Source organism: Pleurodeles waltl, chromosome 1_2 (assembly GCF_031143425.1).
Source record: "Pleurodeles waltl isolate 20211129_DDA chromosome 1_2, aPleWal1.hap1.20221129, whole genome shotgun sequence".
NCBI classification, from domain to species: Eukaryota; Metazoa; Chordata; class Amphibia; order Caudata; family Salamandridae; genus Pleurodeles; species Pleurodeles waltl.
In genome coordinates, this window is record NC_090437.1 from 986,857,513 (window position 1) to 986,878,330 (window position 20,818).

The 20,818-nt window shown below is 42.0% G+C and overlaps 1 protein-coding gene across 1 annotated transcript in view; it reads left to right on the forward strand.

Annotated features, from left to right (window-relative positions):
* NFXL1 (nuclear transcription factor, X-box binding like 1) overlaps nucleotides 1-20,818 on the forward strand; it is a 588,746-nt gene that overhangs the window by 278,642 nt on the left and 289,286 nt on the right. Inside the window, exon 12 of the mRNA XM_069201637.1 lies at nucleotides 3,642-3,732. Within this exon, the coding sequence (XP_069057738.1) occupies nucleotides 3,642-3,732 (91 nt within the window). The remainder of the gene's footprint in view (nucleotides 1-3,641; nucleotides 3,733-20,818) is intronic.

The following is a 20,818-nucleotide window of genomic DNA, read 5'->3' on the forward strand; positions in this document are numbered from 1 at the left end:
GCTACTTACTGACCAAAAAGCAGCCTCCAAAAGGGCTGAGTCCATTCCACCAGGCCTAAGGCTGCTATGACTGCTTTGGCCTGCAAGATGTCCTGTTGATTTGCCAGGCTGTGACATGAGTGTTGGTGCACATGTTCACAAAGCACTACTGCCTTGAAAGCCAGGTCCAATGGAAAGGGAATTTTGCCTATTCTGTTCTGCAAGACATTTTGATCGGAGTTCACTTCAGAGACCCTTTAGCTTTGAGAAGTACTGCTTTGGTATCTGTTCTAAAGTTAGAATCTGTGGTTAGAAGTCTCCATCAGAAGAATACAGATACTCTAACTGCAGATTCCTCACTGCCCTACCACCTCCCCATTCTATGTAGAGCCCTCTTTTTATCATCTATTATGGTCCCAAATTAGAGATCTGCATAATGATTTTATGCTCCTCATGTGAGGGCACAGTAATAATCAAGCAAAAAACAGGCCTTGACACGCAGTGGTGGCGATTATATGTATGTCATATCTGGGACAGTACGAAGGCAGCATGGAAACATGTTGCCACCTAGCGCTGCACTGGAGTACTGCTTTGAAAGTTTACATCCAAGTCTGGTGCCTGGGGAATATTCTAAAGATGAGTGATGTATGGCTAGGTAGATTATACTCCAGAAAGAAAGTCAACAAAGGTTAGCATGTACCTTGTTCATCTTTGGCAGGACCAGAATAAGAAAACAATAATTAGTAAGGCAAAGTCTGTGGTGTAAGAAAGCTTTAGCAAAGCTGGTAGGTCAGGCTTGTATTTTCACTTACAAGCAGGCTTATTGACCTTGACACTGCTTGTTCTAAAAAGCTAAATGTATTGGCTTTGTCAGTGTTTGTTGTTTTAATGTATTTAAAGGAGTAATGGTTACACCCATTGCAAATCCTAGATTTTTTACCTACTGTGTGGCAGACAGACTTAAAGGGAAGCCAGTTCGGCTCCTGTTAAAATGCAAATAGTGGTCTTACTTAAAGCATGGCATAATATAGAGACAATAAGCGTGGGCCTAAGATTCCTGACTCTAGTATGGCTTTTGGATAGATTTGTTTGTGGTATGACTCACAGCATGTTGGTTCTTTCAATGGTGCAAAGAGAAGACTGTTGTAAGTATTGAAAAACCTAACTTGTGGGGGCCTTAAAGGCTACCTTGCACCTTTTTAGAGTAGAAAAACATAGACTAAGGGACTGATTAGGGGCTTCACGGTGTAGAGCTGCTGAACCCACCCGGCCCAAGTCAGACATTCCAGACAGTAATTGCACCCTTGCACAGAATTATTAGGTGCTCTTTTTCACTAATGGGTTTTAACCATGCCATGCAGATCTATAATTTACTGAATTCCTTTCTGCATGGTTGTCCCCGATATTGTTGACAATTTTGCTCTTATTTGGGACAATGCAGGTTATGAGTCGGGACAATATCCAGGACATGACAGGCTAGGATCAGGGGCTGTCAGATTTGCACCTAGTAAAATCAGGTCCCGTTATTATATGGTTCCCACTAAAAAGGTAGGACTGAGTATTGAGGTGGACTGAATTTCAGGACACGAGGACTGAGTCCATCTACACCATCAGAGATTGTCAGCCCGATTCCTAGCTAGTTCACAGTGTCTCATCTGAAAACCCAACCTTACTAGGGTAACAGATAATTAAAGCAACCTCAAACATGACATCCCGACTCCCAAGAAAGTTGTGGAAACAGATCTTACCCCTTTCATTGTTTACTTATGCATGCACAGGGTAAACACAAGAGAGATATAACCTTTATTCGTATCTTTCGTGTGTTTACCCTGTGCATTTCAGCCTGCTCAGACCAGTCCCGGAGCTTCTCTCATGCTCGGTAACAGCATGAGAGAAGCATCTGGATTGGGTGGGGAGGGGAGAAAGCAGAGAAGCACTGAGGCGACGAGGAACACCAAGGCTGCGTACGGCAGGTCAGTGGTTTAATGCCTTTTTTTTATTTATTTTTTATTATTCCCAACCCCCATGTGCTTCACCCCCCACCCATGCACGGCCCCACCTAGCGTTATTGCCAGCTACCACCGCTGGCTCCTCTGATCCCTCTGGGTCAGTCCATTGTTTTAAGAATCAAAGCCACGCTGTGTTAGAGGCACAGCTTTGATGCAATGCTACGTCTAAATGTTAGAAGCTGTCTTGCTGAACAGAATGTACAGGTTACATGTCGAGAAAGACTAACTAAAAGCAAGCACCATGTACAATGTATTCTTAGAATAATATCATGCAAGCATAAGGTGTGTAAAATCTCATTGCTAAAATGCAATAGCAGCTAAAACGTGCAAAATTTAAAATATGAAACTAAGCTAAAAATGGATCTAAACTGGAGAACCAATGTGGACCCACGAAGGCCTCAGAACATCCCATTCCTCCATCTGATAACCCCGGGCTGTGGGAACAATGGAGATCTTGTGATAGGGTAAGGCAGTATGCTAGAGTTACTGGTCCACCTGGCATGTAATTTGGCACTATTTGTTCTCTGCCATAGAGGAGCAAGACCTTTATTATGGTGGTGGGGATAACTTCATCACAGTCACTAATTTCTGCTACTTTAAAACTGTCCAAAGCCATTGATGGTTCTAGAAAAACAAGGAATACCCCTATGTTCTTCATCTATTAAAACATGACACTTTGTACAGTTAATTTTCAGAAGCATAACACAAAATGAATAAGTCTCCCTGCAGAATGTGAAGAGGGGCCTCCTAGTCTCCCATATTTTACCGCTATTTCTTGGCTTTTGGTTGGATGCCGGCCCCTTCTAGGTTTGAGGGCAGGGAGTAAGGGATTGGGGCCTCGTGCCCCAGAGAAGTTGCTGAGGCCTGTGTTATGCCTCTGCTTATTTTATTTCCCTTTGTTTCTGTTGATCGTTCCCTTATCTGTCTTGTCCAGTGCCTCTCTGACGTGGTGATGACTAGTATGCTTCCGCCATTGCACGTTGCACCCCAAGCACTTTTTCCTCAGAATTTCAGCTGACACATGCTCGATCATGTTCCGTGTGCTACTTTCCGTGGTTCATGGGCGCTGGTAAACTATCTCTAGTGAGCTTTGAAAATGGGTAACACTCAGTATGTGAGATGGCCTTTGTGTGAAGAGACAGCGAGCAACACCCGTTCTCGATCTGATCTTTTGAGCGAATATCCTGGACTAAAGGCCTCTGCTTGCACGCATATGTTCCTATGTTATCAGTGGGACCATTCTGAGTATGACTTGCCCTGTTAACTCTCAAGTTTAAAGTGTGCATAGGTTCCTAGTAAAGTTAGGTTATCACTTGTACTATTCTGATTATGACTTGCCCTGTTAACTCTTATGTTTGAAGTATGCATTAGTTTCTGGTAAAGTTATGTTATCAGTGGCACTATTCTGATTAGGACTTGCCTTTTTAACTTTCACGTTTGAGGTAGAGGGTTTAACTTGTAGCTTTAGAAACCATCTTCAGGCTTTCATCGTTAGCTGGTTACATTGGCAGTCCGCTGATCCTAAAAACGAGGGGCTGAGTGTCATGATTAATGTTGGTAATCCTGTTTACGTTTTTTGGAAAGGACGTGGTGCCTAGTACCTGGAACTTGGAATGAAAACAACGAATCAGGTTCTGTTTTCTGTATTTTCAGTGCTGCCCTGGAAACTGCCCAGCGTGTGATCAGATGTGTGGAAGAACATTAGGCTGCAGGAACCACAAATGCCCGTCGGTTTGCCACAGAGGTAAAAAGGCCTGAGACGATTCAAAACTTGAATGTGCATTTTAATTTAAATAACCAGTTTATATTTCACAGGTTAGCGACTGTAGGTCCATAGTGCTTAAAAAGTGGGGATGCTAATATTCGTGTTGGAAAAGTTCTTCATAAATAAAGAGTGAAAATTATGTTTTTATTACAACTTTGTGGTTTTTACAAAACAGTACACGTATGCAGTTCAGTAGTTATAAGAATTGTCTCCTGCAGTCTGTTGAAAATGTCCCTTATATGGGACCCAACAACCTGACTGATGTGCTACTACATAGTTCTCACAGGGCATACGTTCAGTAGTCAAAAAAACAAAAGAAGGGCTTATATAGTGGGAGATTTTAAAGAAAGAAAAAGTGGTCCTGTGCATAATACTCCCATATAGATCACAGAACGCACAGTTCCACTGGGGGATGTAAATCCTAATCCCAAACGCAAAAAAGGAAAAGGAGGTCCCTGTGAGTATCCTGAAACAGGAACAAGAGCCCTCACTCACTATAGGGTGACATGCTTCATCATCGGGCTCTGCTCCTCGTCAAGCTGGCGCTGCAATGCCTGACGGGCCCCACAGGGGGGCTCTTTGCCAGATATCTTTTATTAAGAATATTCGCCGGTGGGTGAATACAGTTATTTGGGATTGGTACAAAAATACTTTTAAAAATGACTAGAGGAAGAAATGACAAAAAAAGTTTATTGAAAAATTAAACCTCTGTCATGATTAAAACCAAAATGTAGGGGGAAAAATAGATTAATGTCTATTTTGCCCTAACCAAGTAAAATATCTGGTGATCACAAACCCTATAGTCTGGGGTGTGGTAAGCGCAGATCGGAAGTCCCTATACTACCTCAAAATAGGTCAACATGTGTCTCGCTTCTGTAGTCAACAAGGACCAAAAAAACCTACCTAATCCTCACTCTTTAAGGAGACTACAATCAGGGTGTCTCACAGGAACCTAAAGAAAGAGAAGCAAAGCATAAAACACAGTGCAAAAGACAATACTGAGTGCACTGTGAAAAAGAAGGGATGCTCAAAACACACTAGTGACTAGTCCCCCTCGTGATGTGCATAAATAGTTGTGAATATAAGTGAATGGTCAATCATCTTAATTAAGAAAATATGATCCTGTTCAGTAGACTGCAGAAGACCAACTGTCACTCTTATAACTAGGCCTGGGCGGAGTTCGTAGAGTTGCGCTACGCAGAGCTCCGCAAAGTGCCCAGAAAACTCTGCCGTGCTACGCGAAGTTCTGCAAGCAGCGGAGTGCGTGAGGTTGCGCCGTTCGTGCTGATTTTTAGTGCCAGGTCTTTGTCCCATGCTGAATAATGAGCGAGAATGGCTCCATGCGCAGTGCAAGAGGGTGCTGCTTCTTTTTTGCCACTCAAGTTGATTTTCTACTCGAGCAGCAGCTACCTCAACGTGAAGGCAAGGTTTCTTACCGTGAGCGGTCGCAACTATATTGCGACCGCTCGATATGAGAAATGTCGCTGGGATGTGGTCTTAAGTAAGATTTTCCTTGCTCGCGCTCGCCAACTGACCGTTGACGAGCCCGAGCTAGGAAGAAACTTTGCTCTGCCCCACTACGTGGAGTTTTTTGGAACTCTGCGCTATACGTGAAGCGGGAAAAACTCTGCAAACTCCGCGAGCAGAGTTCACAGCCCACACCTACTCATAACTATCAATTTGGGCGTGAAAGGAGATTCGACTCTCGCCCTGAAAAGCCCCAGTATTATATGGATTCGTGTAAGCAGAGTTTGAAAATGGGGATGCATAATATAATGTTGAATTAAATGGTTTGATTAAATGGATTAATGAAACTCAACAGCTATGTTGTTTTATGAAAGCAGCCAAGCTGTAATCAGATCACATTCTCTGTTGACTAAGAGCTGTCAATTTGTATAATTATATTGCAGTTTAAGATATTTATGAAATATGTGCCTTCTGTCTCTCTACCTCACAACATATAACTTTGGATACTAACGGCCAGATGTAGCAAAGGGTTTTTCCCATTCTGTGTCAATGGGAAAATGTGTTCGTACATATGGCCCTTAGTCCACTCTCAGCAAATAGGCACCTGCACAACCACCTTCATTCAGTGCTGTAGTTTTCATACAGAAGGACAAGCAGTTGGGGCTCTAGCGCTCTACAGCCTTACACATCACTCTGACATAACATTCCCAATAACAAGTAAGATGATTGTGTCCCGAAGATTTCATAGTCAAGCTTCTCGTTACACACACCGGCTCCCCTACGGAGTCCTCTCATGACATTATTGCAACCACTGATTGTAATAAATGACCCCATATGGACGAACAAATCGGGAATAAATAACGTGGAGAGGCTGTTTCCCCGCTTTTTCCCTCAGTTATTGGTGCAAAATTAGCACTAGTTTTCCCATGCAGAGAAGTGGTATTACCACATTTTTGATGTATCAGTAACACTTTTTCGTAAATCCGAAAATCATGGTAAATGCACCGAGAACACCTTTTTGTGTCTGCTTTACATCATCCACCCTACTCTAAATGAGGGCATCAGTTGGTTTCTTGTTACAGTTTTTTTAATGGTCGTGGGTTTTGAAATAGATCATTCATGAGAAGTAGTAATGGCATCTTCTGAGCTCTAAGTATGCATCACAGCGTTATTAGATCGATGCTTCAGGCGCACAAAGGTGATGATTAAATGGCACGTCTAATTGTACGCGGGCAGCGGAGGTCCAGCTCAGTTTACATGCTGTCACACAGACAGTTTCAATAAACACTACTGGCTTCCAGTAAAAATAACTCTCGCCGCCCGCAACTACATTGCAACAGATTTTAAAGTAATTTGCAGCCCTTAATGTTTTTTTTTCTCCAGACCAGTTAAGCACATTGCTGTTTCCATCTGGTTTTGAAACATACACATCGTATAGAGTTTCTGTTTCCTTCCAGGCTAATTTAGTCGTGCTCTCCAGCTTGTTTACTTTTCCATGGAAACGGGCGACATATACCACGAGGTGCATTTTAGCATCTGCCTAATTAAACTAATAGTACCAGATTATTATCTCAACGCCCAAGCTCACCTGACATGGTATTTTAAGAGACTAAGCCCTCAAAAACATTTCACCCATAAATAATGTAATGGACTAATGTTCCTGCTGCCGAAATCTTTGTGCAGCTGGCATGTTCTTGTATAGATCCAGGTGGAATGGTACTTCATCCTTTCACCTTTTAAAGTTGATAAAAATAAGGTGCAAGTACTTGGGTCATGGCCTTTCCTGTTAAATACAACACCGTAAAGAAAGTACCTAAATTATCGTGATTATTGCAAAGGATGCCTGACCCTTGCAATGACATCTCCCCCTTTTTACAAGGGATTCAGGCATCTCCATTCATTGCAGTAATTCCATCTAGAAGATACTTCTCCACATAGTAACCGAGATGGTGAGTTCTGTATCTCTTGTAGAGCAGTGGTTCCTAACCTTTTGACTTCCGTGGACTCCTACTTAATCATCACTGGAATTCAGGATCACACCAACCCTCCCCACCAACCCCACCTCCACTGAATCATTATTGGAATTCACAGACCCCCAACTGAATCATTATTGGACTCCGGAGACCGCAGCCTAAGCAATTTAATATAATTTGAACTGCCAAACAACCCACTCAAAAATACAGAAAAAACATTCATCAAACACAGATTCAAATCATGAAATATTTTATTTAATTCACAAACAGATATAAAAAAGGAACATTTCATCATTAGTGGAAAGGTTGAAGCTTTTCTAAATTCAGTTGTGGCAACCCATTGCCTATACTATATTCTGTGTAATGCACTTGCTCTGCTCTCACAAAGGAATCTGAAAACAAGAAACCTCCAATTTCAAATGACTTCACATTTACAGACGTTTTAAAAATGTAAGTTTTATATTTTGCTTCTTTATGTGCATTTTATTAATCTGTTAATATTTAATTTTCTAAGCAGTCGAGGACCCCCGAGTAGGCGTCACAGACCACCAAAGGTTCCCCAGACCACAGATTAAGAACCGCAGTTGTAGTGCAGTAACCTCCTGTATCTTTAGTATGGAGGAGGAGAGCTGAAAGGAGGTAAAGGAGAGAGAGAGAGAGAGAGAGAATTTCTTCTCCTTCCGAGGAAACCAACTTCACTTAAATCCTTCAAGCTGGGCAAAAGGGGGAATCTGGGTGTATGTAATCAGAATTTCCTAACAGTATTTGATTCAAGATCAGTTGTTTGAGTTGGAAGAAATCCCTTAAAAATCTAGTTAATTCAGACATTTTCTACCATGGCTGCTCTCCTGTCAGAAGTGAAATGTTGTGCCTGAAGAGGCTTAAGAAGTGCACAGTGGCTTGCTTTCTATTTGTATCATGTGCTAACCTCTAAATAGATCTACCAACTCTGCAGAAGCTCTTAATATTTAACTGAACTTTGTAGGTTAGAGAGCAGCCAGTGGTACCTCTGTGGGAGCTCTCAAACAATCTTTGGATTGTCCATGTAGCTAACGTGGCCCAAAAGCTTTTCGAGTCCTAAGGACTAAACTTGCCCTGCTGCTGGTATAGCTTCCATGGAGAGACATGTATCCACTTTCTTTTGTGAACATCCACTTATTATAATGCTTCAAAGAAGAGGAAGACTTGGAGACCTACGGTGCCTTTGCCCGAGTTGTGGGCCATACAGAGTGCCCAATTCCTGCTTCTCTCTGGCCCATGTGTGAGTTAAAAAATGTGCTAAATGGGATAACTGTACAGCATATTTATTTTCTTGACCTTACAATGGGTGCCTTGAATGTTGGCAAGTTATGAGGCGCCAACAAGCAAGACACTTGAACTGAACTGCAACTCTTATCCATTGAACATGGAATAAGTACTTTGAGTTAGAGGAAATGCATCCGAACCTAAGTGAAACTATTGTTCCAAAACATGAATGTCCTTGGAAGACACTAGTTAAAGTGTAAAGTCATCATATCTTGCTTTGGTGCATCACCAGCATACACCACAACACAGATGCTGCGTTGGAGGAAAGATCTGGTCAACAGTGAATCATTGTCTAACCATTGTTGGTGCATCTTGTGCAGAATTCGCTCTTGAGACCCAAATGCTCAGTTCTTTCTTACCTTTTACTTGGAAACTAACTCGGGTGTTGGATGCTGTGTAGTGGCATCCTCCACTAGGTTATCTACCTTCCATTACCAGTTTGACTTCATTAGACTGTGTAGTTGTCCAACAGTGCTTCTCTGTACACTCAATAAGTGTAACTGGGTTGAGTGAACAGTTCAGGAAGTGCTTGGATTATTGCATAGAAAAATATAAAATTAGTGGTAAATATTTTAACTCTAAAGCATCTGGGTTTCCTATTACTAGTTTGACCTCAGTGCAATTTAAAAAAACATTCTTATCAATTACAAGCATGTCATGTAGCATGTTCCTAAGGCTTATTATTGCAGTGCCATTAAGCCACTGCAATTCATATCTGCATCGACAATTTAAAGGCTCACAGTTGAGTGCTTGCTTCATCTATTATTTTGTTGCATATGTTTACTTGTAGTGGCTCTACTCTTCTGTGTACTTTGTGTGTACCTATTTAATGTACGTATGGGTCAGGCATGATGTACACATATAGCTGACTCCACTTCAGTCCATTGGGAGGAGCAGACATAAGGTATTGCATATACAGTTCACTATACCCTGCCAATCACAGCTACACCACTGTGCATGAGCAAAGATTCACCAAGACATGAGGGCATTTCAACTTTTGTTCTATTTTATTTGATTTGGTGGCATCCTTAATTTACTTAATTTCCCCTTGATTTGTTTTGTGCTTGTATGGTGTGCTTCACTTGGACTCTTGTTGTTGCTGGATTCTTTGGTTTTGCAATATGTTGCTCCATACACGCTGTTGGCGCCTGTACATCAATAAAGAAGTATGCTGTACCCTCCATCCTCTAATAGTATTGAATTCTTGATGCTTCAATCCTAGACAGCCATTTTAAAACCCCTGCTCCGAATTGCCTCCAGCATGGTGCAACGCCAAGATTAAGTATGGATATAAATGTATTTTATTTTTCCCATATTGAATTTCACCCTGCTCCTTCGCATCATCTAAAATAATATTCTGGTTCTGATATTTCGGTACCTAGTACCCACTGATCTTCATGCTCCCTTCGCCAGAAGCACCTCAGAGTTGAGCATCAGGGAGGATATTTGGCTCAAGTCCTCAACATGTGGCCGTGTAGGTCAATTGTAGACTTCACCAGCAGGTCTAAAATGCATATGCTGCTACTCCTGGCTCAGTTTTCTGATTTTTAGTTTTTAGCAGATACAGCTTTCACCTGAGCATTGACTGACTGCAAGGATTCTCCAGATCTTTCGTATTATTTTTTAGCTTTCATCACTTTCACTCTCTGTCTGTGACTCCTATTTTCCTGCCCGTTAGTTTCTGCATTAGGATCACAGTTATACACATAGTAACAGCGCTACCAACTAATACTCTGTTTTATTTCTTTCCGTATTGCAGTCAGACTGCTTCATTTAAACCTCTGTACTCTATGCTTCTGTCTGTATGATTTAGCCATCATGCCTGTCTGCTAATTTTGGATAGGTCAGACAGTTTTAGCTTCATCAAATCCCTTTATTGCTTTTGTGGCCAATGCCCATATCACCAGAAGAAAACCACTTAGGAATTTACAGTGTTTCTATCTTAGTTTCCACCAAGAAATATTCTTCAGATGTATTGTTTATTACAAAGTCCTGACACTCAGTTAGAGAGATGCCTTCTCGCAGAGCAAGATAACTTGACCGTATCATCTTACATTTTCGCCCCAAAGGACATTGCTAACAGGGACTGTTCTGTGACCAATGACCTCTTGCATTATTGTGGTACAATAAGTAAGAATAAGGAACGAGTCCCAATGGCTTCTCTGTATACAGTGGGCATAGCTTTGGAGCAAAGTGACTGACTGGATGGTGATATTTATGGAAGAGTCTGAGAATCTACACTCATGGATTCAAGACAATGTCCTATTAGCAGAACAAGTGTTTATATTACCAGACTATCAAATCCAGATGGTTACTGTTAAAGTGCTTGTGGGCTGTAAGATCCACTTAGAAAATCATGCTGGTAACCTTTGACTAAATGCATTAAAGTTCCTCAAACATCTGCAGGTGTTCAGAGTATTGAAACTAGTTTTGGTATTGTTTCCCACACAGATACTATAGAAGAATGCATTTGTAGTCACAAGCCATAACACTTCAATTACTAGGGACCCAATTCACAAAGGAGTTTGTACCCAGAAGTTGGACTTAATGTAGAGTGCCTTCATTTGCGAGTGTCCGTTCACATTTTCTATTATGGCTTTGCTTACCCAATATTACACCAGTTGGGGTGGGTTGTGGACCTTCAAGGATGTCAGTGCCTGCTTAAGGGGGCAAGTACCCACAAACGTATGAATGGATAACTTTACAAAATTCTGTCAGTCAAAGTAGGACTGTTGTAGATGTTGTTGCATTTTTACTCCCATTAAGGTCACATGTAAATCCCCGGGAGGAAGTGGGTCGAAACCACGCACACAATTGGTGGCGGTGCATTTAAAGTGTTTCTTTATCTGGCAATGCTTACCCTGTGTAGAAAAAGCAAAATAAATCAGGCAGCCCAAATGCACGTGAGTCACACATTTAGACGTGCAAATGCACACCTCCTACATTTATACGTGCTTACTCCCGCACATAATTTGAAATTCACAAAGAATTCCAAAACTTCTTGTGATCTCGGTTAGTTGTTTTATCCAGAAGAAATACTGGAAGTCTTGTGTACATTCCTAAATTATCAGAAGTGTACTTCAAACGTAGGCATAAGCCTACAGGTGTTAATATACAACTTTTTAAATATCTGGGCCCTTTGTGAGGAAATGTGATGATCTTGGTTTGTTAAAGTTGTTCGAGAGAACAGTATCACTGTGGTCCGGTACAAAGGGTAGTTCTGCGTGTATTGACGCCAGAGTTTTATTTTCACAGTTCACCATAAAGTTAACAAATACTTCTATTGTAATATCACGTTTATGACAAGGAGATACTTAGGTCCTTATAATGCTATTTTCGTCTTCTAAATTCCTTTTCGTTGCAATGTCTGTCCTACTTTGCGACTCATTCGATCTTGCTGACCAAAAAGGGAGTCATACAGGAAGCCCTTGGGAATTCTTTCTCTTTTTTTTCACTTTTTTTCGTTTGTCTTGAAGAGATTTACTACTCTCATAACATTATTTAACATTGTATGCTTCCTGCTCTAAAGCCATTGTTGTATCCAGGATAAATGAGCTGAAACAGGTAGGCGTATAATCCACGTTTATTTCCAAGGTAAACAAGAACCACCTCCAGTATTCGTCCCCGGCACCACTCCAACCGCCTTCCTTTCACTCGCCGCACCTCCGGCATTCCAGCCCTCGAGTCCCCATCCAACCCTCTACATTCCTCCCGACTCGCGAGCCCTCTACATTCCACCCAACTCACGAGCCAACACAACATACCATCTCTTTTCCCTTTTTTTTTTTTTTTTTTATACTTAAAACAAAACTATACAATAACTACAAAAAATGATAAAACTAGGAAAAAACAAACACAAACCTAATAATAACAATACCATCAAAAAAAAAATATATATACTATAGATCAGCTCTTAATTTCCATGGCACAAACTTTTGACGGGAAGATCTGCGTGGAAAATCATCCTCATACTGTAAAGCTGACTTCTGAGTATTCACATTACGTAAGTTTTGAACATGTAAGGAAGAACTCCTATTTGCACACCTGTCAATATCATTACAAGGATTCAATACAGGCTCATCAGGTGACTTCACCACTCTGGAAAGATTCCACCAACGACCATCTTCAACCATAATTGCACTTCCACAAACTTTCTTTACCCTGGCAGGCTTCCCAAAACAATCATCACCTTTTCTTACAGACACACATTTTTTTATACGCACCAAATCTCCAGGGAATACCTTGCACAACTTAGTGGCTTTGATCAAATCATATCTCCTCTTCATACGTTCTTGACCTGACTTCACCTTTTCCCATTCCAATCCCTTTTTACCACCACATAATCCCTTGGTATTCAACAAACTCTTCAACCAAGAGGGAAAGAGAACGGTGGTTGGATTACGCCCTTTTAATGCTTCAAAAGGTGACACATTAGTTAATGAATGAGGTGTGGAACGATAAACCCACAACATGGTGCTTACCGCTTCAAAAACGTCGTAATTATTGTGTCTAGCCCACTTTATACAGTCACCAACCACCCGATTCATCCTTTCAACTAAACCATTTGTTTGTGGGTGAAATAATGAACTCTTCAAGTGCTTAATACCAGATTGCTTTAAAAACTTCTCCATTTCCTCATTAACAAATTGCACACCATTGTCAGAAATAATGATTTCCGGAAAACCTTCCCGCAAAAAGACTTCCTTTAGAAAATTCACAGCATTAAGCGCTGAAGGAACTGGATAAAGACGAACCTCGGGCCATCTACTATGATAATCCATAAGAACAAACGCATATCGTAAGTTGTGAGGAAGAAAATTAAATGGGCCAATCATGTCAATCCCCAGCTTAGACCACGGTCTAGGAGGAATTTCAATAGGATGTAACGGTGGAGTAGATACTTTTAACCCCTTTTCCGCCGAATTACAAACAAAACACCCCTTGACAAGCAAATCGACCTCTTTGTCCATAGATGGCCAACAATAACTCTCCCTTAACCTCCTTTTAGTCATAGTCACTCCAAAATGTCCTTCATGTGCTATTTTAATCAAACCTGAACGTAAATCGTGTGGGGGAATGCACCTTTCACCCCTCAACAATATCTGATCTTCTATAGAGATCTCATTTGCAACTTTACAAAATGGTTGTACCGGTAAAGGAACATTCTTTTCACTTGGCCACCCATTAACTACAAACTCTTTAACTTGGTTTAAAATAGGATCCTTTGCAAAAGCCACCTCCCAATCCTCTTTAGTATAGGCTCTGGACATCGGTAGATCCACAGAAGCAATAAAACAATCCTCTCTATCGTCCTCAGCATCAACACTCTCCAACTCTCCCACAGGTAACCTAGAAAGAAAATCTGCTCTCACATTGAGCTTCCCCGGTAAAAACTTAACTTCCATATTGTACTGCAACAACTTAGTGGTGAGACGTGCAATGCGTGGGGTAGTGTAATTGTTTTTTTCCCCACCGAGAATGTATAATAAAGGTTTATGATCTGTCACAATAACAAACCTCCTGCCCCAAATGTAGCTCCTAAACTTCTCACTTGCCCAGACACAAGCCAACAATTCCTTTTCTATTACTGAATAATTGACTTCAGCCTCCCTCAACACTCTAGACGCATAGCTGATCGTGACTTCACCATGTTCCGTGTCCTGGACCAGAACTGCCCCAAACCATATTTGCTGGCATCAACCATAATTTTACACGTTAATGCCGGATCATAGGAGTGTAAAGCTTTAGCATCTGTAATTTCAGCTTTTATCAATTCAAATGTGTCCTGACAGTCCTTGTCCCATTTAAATTCAACACTTTTCCTCAACATATTTGACAAACACTTCATCTTGGAGGCATAATTTGGAATAAATCTGGAATAAAATTCACATAATCCTACAAATGATCGTAAGTCATCTTTATTCTTAGGGGGAAGACATCGACGAACAGCATCCACTAACCCTGGTCTTGGTTTAACCCCCTCCGACGAAACAACATGTCCTAAAAATTCAATCTCTTTCCTCCAAAATTCGCATTTCTCCTCCTTAACCACCACCCCATTATCCTCAAAAATCTGTAATACCATCTTGAGGACTGTATTGTGAGCCAGTAACTGTTTGGCAAAAATCAAAACATCATCCTGAAAGACCACTACACCCTCGACATCTTTCAGCAAAAATGACATGATGCGTTGGAAGACTGAAGCAGCTGAAGCAAGGCCGAAAGGCATTCTACGAAATTGAAAAGTACCAAACGGGGTGTTAAACGCTGTTAAATGCCTCGAGTTTTCGTCAAGAACCACCTGGTGATAAGCTGAAGCTAAGTCAATTTTTGAAAACCAGACTGCGCCACTAAGTTTTTCTAGTAGAACACAAATTCTAGGTAAAGGAAAAGAGTCTACCCAAATCTCTTTGTTGAGACTTCTTAAGTCAATACATAAACGGATCTCACCATTGCGTTTGCGAGCAACGACAATGGGAGACAACCATAAACTAGATTCAACCGGTTCAATCACACCTGAAGATTGTAACTTTTCCAATTCTGAATTAAGGTCCTCCCTCAAACTAAATGGAATTGCTCTTAACTTGTGCTTTATCGGGATAGCATTATCTTTAACTTTGATACAATGCCTAAAACCTTTGATACATCCTAAAGTTTTCCCAAAAACCCTAGGGAACATTAAATGAAGAGTAGACAAGTTCATGTCATCACAGTCTCTAACCACCATTACCTGCTCAGTGGTACCTGGTCTCAATACCATCCCAAATAGACCTTGGTGGAACCAGCCTAAAATATTAAGACCTTTGATAGCAACATACACCTTACCACGGATCTTGCGCCCCTTGAATTGCAACACATCCTCAATGAATCCTTCCAATTCAATCCTCCTTCCTTCATAGGAAACAGGAGCTCTATCAGGTGGAAACAATTTTCTATGACCCCACATACTCTTGAACAGGTCTAAAGTTATCATAGTAATGCGTGCCCCAGAATCCACAAGCAAATGAAGTTTTTTACCCCCCACACAAATATCTACATACGGGTCCACACACTTCTCACATTCATTCACCGGCAGTTGCTCATCTGTGACAACCACAATCATGTCACGGAATTCATTTTCCAAACACTGATTGGACTCTTCACAAATATCTGACACACTGCTGATATTAACCTTCTTGTCACTCTTGACACTCTGACACACTCTAGCAAAGTGGCCCGTACGGCCACATTTGTGACAAATTACATTTTTAGCAGGACACCCTTTCGAGTCTTTCAAATGTGGAACATTCCCACATCTAAAACAAATATTAGTGCATTTGAAAAACTGATTATTGTTAGTCTTGAATTCTTTGCGTGATGAGACAACACTGACACAAACTTTTTCATCTTCCTTGCGTTGATACGAAAGTTCTTTAAGAGAAATTTGAGCAAGTTCAATGCTTTTAGCTTGCTTGATAACCTCCTCAAGTGAAGGATCACCCATCGTAAGTAGTCTTTGTTGAATATGTCTATCATAGCAATTCCCAATAAGTTGATCCCTGACTAGTTGGTCACGAAAAGCACCAAATTGGCACTGTGCACACAATTTACGAAGCGCACTAACAAAATCGTCTATCGATTCATTTTGTAGCTGGACCCTTTTGAAAAATTTGTGGCGCAAAACAACAAGACTGGGTTGTTTGTCAAATCTCACAATCAGCTTCTTCACTGTTTCCTGATATTCATCCAACTCTTCATTATCAGTCATTTCGATTTCAGGAAGATGTTTCAAGGTCTCTCGGCCTTCAAATCCCAGGGAATGTAATAACAAAAACGTTTTCCTTTCAGGTCTATAACGTGATGCCCCAATGGCTCCCAAATAAGTCTCAAAAGCATCAAACCATTGAGACCAAGCCACTGGTGGTTCCCCAGGTGTTTCAAGAAAAGGAGGAGGAGCCGAGACAGATTGCATATTTATGAAATATAATTAGACAATCTAGTGGTAGAAATTAAATAGTAATATAAACCACGTACATAGAAACATCTGACGTAATTCTGAAGAGTGTACTTATGCTGTAGATCTGACAAAAAAAAACAAGTAACCAACCTCCTCTTTGGCAATGCTCAAACCAATGGTCCGTTTTCTAAGGGAAGTTCGCCTTATATTCCCTTTACTTTTTTTTTTTTTTTAAATTGACGAAGCGTCCTGAAATGCTAAGTTACGCAAGGACGCGTTGTAGGAGAGCGCGCGTGAACATGCGAAGCAAGAAAGCGCTCGCGGCCGGGGACCGAAGATAAATCAATATTAAATATCACACACACAGAATGGCAAAGGCGTCTGAGTGCGCGTGTGATTCAACATTTAAATACCAGAAACTCTCCGTGACTCTTTCCAGCGAAGACAAAGATCTCACTCACACCGGAGATCCGTTGGCAGTGCAGCATCCGTTTCTCAAAATATGAACCGAGCGTAGGTTCGGAGATGATTCCACAAAGATCCTTGTCGCCAAAATTATGTTGTATCCAGGATAAATGAGCTGAAACAGGTAGGCGTATAATCCACGTTTATTTCCAAGGTAAACAAGAACCACCTCCAGTATTCGTCCCCGGCACCACTCCAACCGCCTTCCTTTCACTCGCCGCACCTCCCGCATTCCAGCCCTCGAGTCCCCATCCAACCCTCTACATTCCTCCCGACTCGCGAGCCCTCTACATTCCACCCGACTCGCGAGCCAACACAACAGCCATCCTTTTCAAAACTCTAAAACTGCTCACTTTCAAGCCTTTCTGTTAAGTAGTTCTTCAAATTCAAGGACGCCTACTTTGCTTTCTTTGTAACATTTCTCTCTGATTGGTTCAGGCTAATAAATACGTTTTTTGTCTTGTTGGGGATCTCAGGCTTTCAGTTGTACAGCCCTGTTGTTATCTTTTGTGGGAGGCTTACCCTGCTTTATATTCATTTTGAGATCCAGCCTTTCCATGCTATGCAGCCATTTACCTCTTATGGTGTACGGCTTCTCTTCTTTTTGCTATTGTTTTTATTTTTTCCTAGCCAGACCAACATCTCTTCAAAACTGCCTTCTAAATTACCTTTTGGCCTACCTTCTTCCTTATTTACTTGGCCAGGCATTTCCTCCATTAGTTCCAATCACTGCCTACCATAGACACTTGAATCAAACTTCATTCATAAAAGATACTCTAGAAATAGGACCTTTAAATCCCCTGCCTGATGATGTTGCTAGGTGCTCTTGTTATGAATTTAGTAATGATAACTTTCAACTTAAAGGATACAACTCACCCCCGCACCGCTGTGTCTTGATTTGACGTAAATATGTCACAAACTGCAGAAGAAAAAAAAGTTAATCATATGCCAATTTGATTTTCAAGAATTTGACTCTAAACAAACATTATCATGGTTAGGGACCACAAATGCACTAATGTTGACATAAACACTTGCAACAAAAATATAACTAATACGAGATTGCATATTGTGTATGGGAAGTAAATTCTCTATCTTTCGAATATCACAAATGCCTTGAATTAGAATTATTTTTCTAAAATCTCCAGTTTAATTATTACCACTTGCCGGGGGCGCCAGATTGGCCGAGGCAAGTTGGGCGCACTTTAGTGTAGCTCCGCTGGCCAGCAGGACTGCGAGGGTCCGTTTATAATCCTGACATCCACTACATAATACTGCGATGAACAGCCCCCATAACTACTGCTCTGTTCTGAGCGGCCTGCCGGCTGACTTCTGCAGCTCTGAGATGATTGTGGAGGATGACAGTGGATATCCGTGTGGGCGCTGAGAAAAAGAGCCTGCAGCGAGGGGTGTACCTGTGATGTCCTACGCGACGTGAGGACTAGCCGTCGCTGAGCTGCAGGGGCGTGTGGGAGGCCCTGAAAGGAACGTATGGGAGACTGAGAGGACTCCGGTGAGGAGAGTCAGAGGGAAGATAAACTTACTTACATAGAAAATATGAGTGCTCAACAATCCCCGAAAAACTAGATTAGTTCTTTGATATTTCAAGCGACATCATATCCATATCACTCTTTTACAGGAGACCCACTTGATGCGTTATACGGACAATACAAAGGCTCTAAATGGGCAGTCCATCAAGTGTCATTGTGATACTCCACATATAGCAGTGGGGTGGTAATCCTGATCAAATGTGGGGTCCCCTTTACACTAATGAACTCACAAGTTGATGAACAAGGCCGCCTGGCTGTCGCGCAAGGTACACTGTATGGCATTTTCATTATGCTGGTTACAACGTACTCTCCCAATGTGGATGATCCAGAATTCTTCACGTCCATCTGGTGACACATACATTCCTTCGCATCTGACAGTATCTTTCGGGTAAGGGATCTGAACATGTACTTGGACCACATAGCAGATAGGTCAGCTTCAGTAGACTGGCAAGGGAAGCAGGCAGCGAGGGTGATCCGGGAGGGATTAAAGGTTTATAGCCTGGTCCATATACGGCTGCTCCGAAACCACACAGCAAGAGAGGGCACTTTTGGGTTGTCCATGCATGGCACATGGTGTAGACTAGACTACTGGCTTATATGTAACGAAATGTGCCCGTGGGTGGATGAGGTCAGACACTTACCTGAAACACTATCAGACCACGTGCCAGTATTTTTGCCCTTAGCCCTGCCACATGTAACCCCCACCCTGTTTACATGGAGATTCTGTGCAACAGCTCTGCTAGGCACTGTGTTCAAAGAGGAGGTCTGTAAGTTGATCATCGAATATTTCAAACACAACACGGGGACGGTGGTTGGTAGGAACACACTGTGGGAGGCCTTTAAGGTCATGATCGGGGGTCTGCATGGGTATCCAGGCAGGGGTTTTAAGGTCGATCCGCACGCAGCTACAAAAAACTTAAGACATGCCACACTCCCTAGAGTGCAACTATGAACAATACCCTGATATGGACACTCTGGCGCCCATACGGGACCATCTAATGGAATTTAGTGACCTGGAGATACAGGAGTCATACCATTTCTCCAAACTTCATATAGAGCATGCGTACAGTGTGGGTAGTAGATCCGGCTGTAGTGTTGCTAATAGACTCCGACTGAAGAAGTACGCAGATCCTATTATTAAAATAGTAGATGCAGAGGCACATACATACTAATATACAGCATCCTTACTCTCGGCCTTCAGGGACTCTATACCAAATTATATAGTGCTTTGTAGGTACACTACACCGGCTCAGGTTGATGAGCACTTAAAGGATGTTGCCCTGGCATGGCTATCCCATGGCCAACAGGACTGTCCCCTGCAACCTATAACAATAGATGAGATTAAAGATGCCATCCGCGCTCTTCTGAACGGTAAGGCTCCTGGGTTAGATGGGTTGACAGGAGAATTCTACAAAGAGTTTGCTGACCTCCTGGCTCCGCACTTACTTGCTATGTACGAGGAGGGGTACCAGAAACAAATACTACCTCCCTTGCTGCATGAGGCTGTGATAATGACCCTTCTGAAGACAGATAAGGCCCCTGAACATTGCGAGTCAGACAGACCACTCACTCATTAACATCGACACGAAAATCCAAGCTAAGACTCTGGCGATTGCTAATTTGGTATTACCGGCTCAGTTTTCGTTTTTAGGGTCGAGCCTGCATTGCATGCGCTCGCGCATGGGTATCGCAGTGAGACGCTTTAGTATATAGAAAAGGGCTCGGAGCACTGTCAACTTCACGTCAGTGTTTTTTAATGGTTCGTGGGCTTGCTTAATAAAATCTGCTTGCTTTGATTAGTCGAAGGCACGCATACGTCATGCCTTTTCCAGTGGCTAGCCCTTCTCCAGCGCAGCGACCAAGTACAGAAAACATGTGAGGCTCGCTGTTTTCCATCGGGCTCGTGGACTTCTTTTTCTCAAATTTTTTAGGAGCGCGATCTCGCTTGGCAGAAGTCGAACGCTTTACATAGTTAATTTCACTTTTTCGGGTTACGTACATAAATGCACTTTTGCCCTATAGGAGAAAAGTCGGGTTATGTTAAAGCGATCAGCTCTAACATGAGCAAACGCGTGACCCGTTGCATTGTAAATGCTTGTTATTCCTTCCAGCTTGACCACACTCAATCTGCGCACTATTTTCGCTCTACTGCAGCAGGTCGACCCGACGCTCCAGGCAGCAACAGTCAAACTGAACACTGCGAAAGCATTTGATTCCATCGTCTGGGAATATATGTTCGCTGTCATGTTGCATATGGGCTTCCCAGAGCTCTTTCTCTGCTGGATAAGACTGCTATGTAGTGCACCAGTGGCCCGCATCTGGGGAAATAATCACACATCGAATGTGTTTTCCATTGGCAGGGGAATGCTACA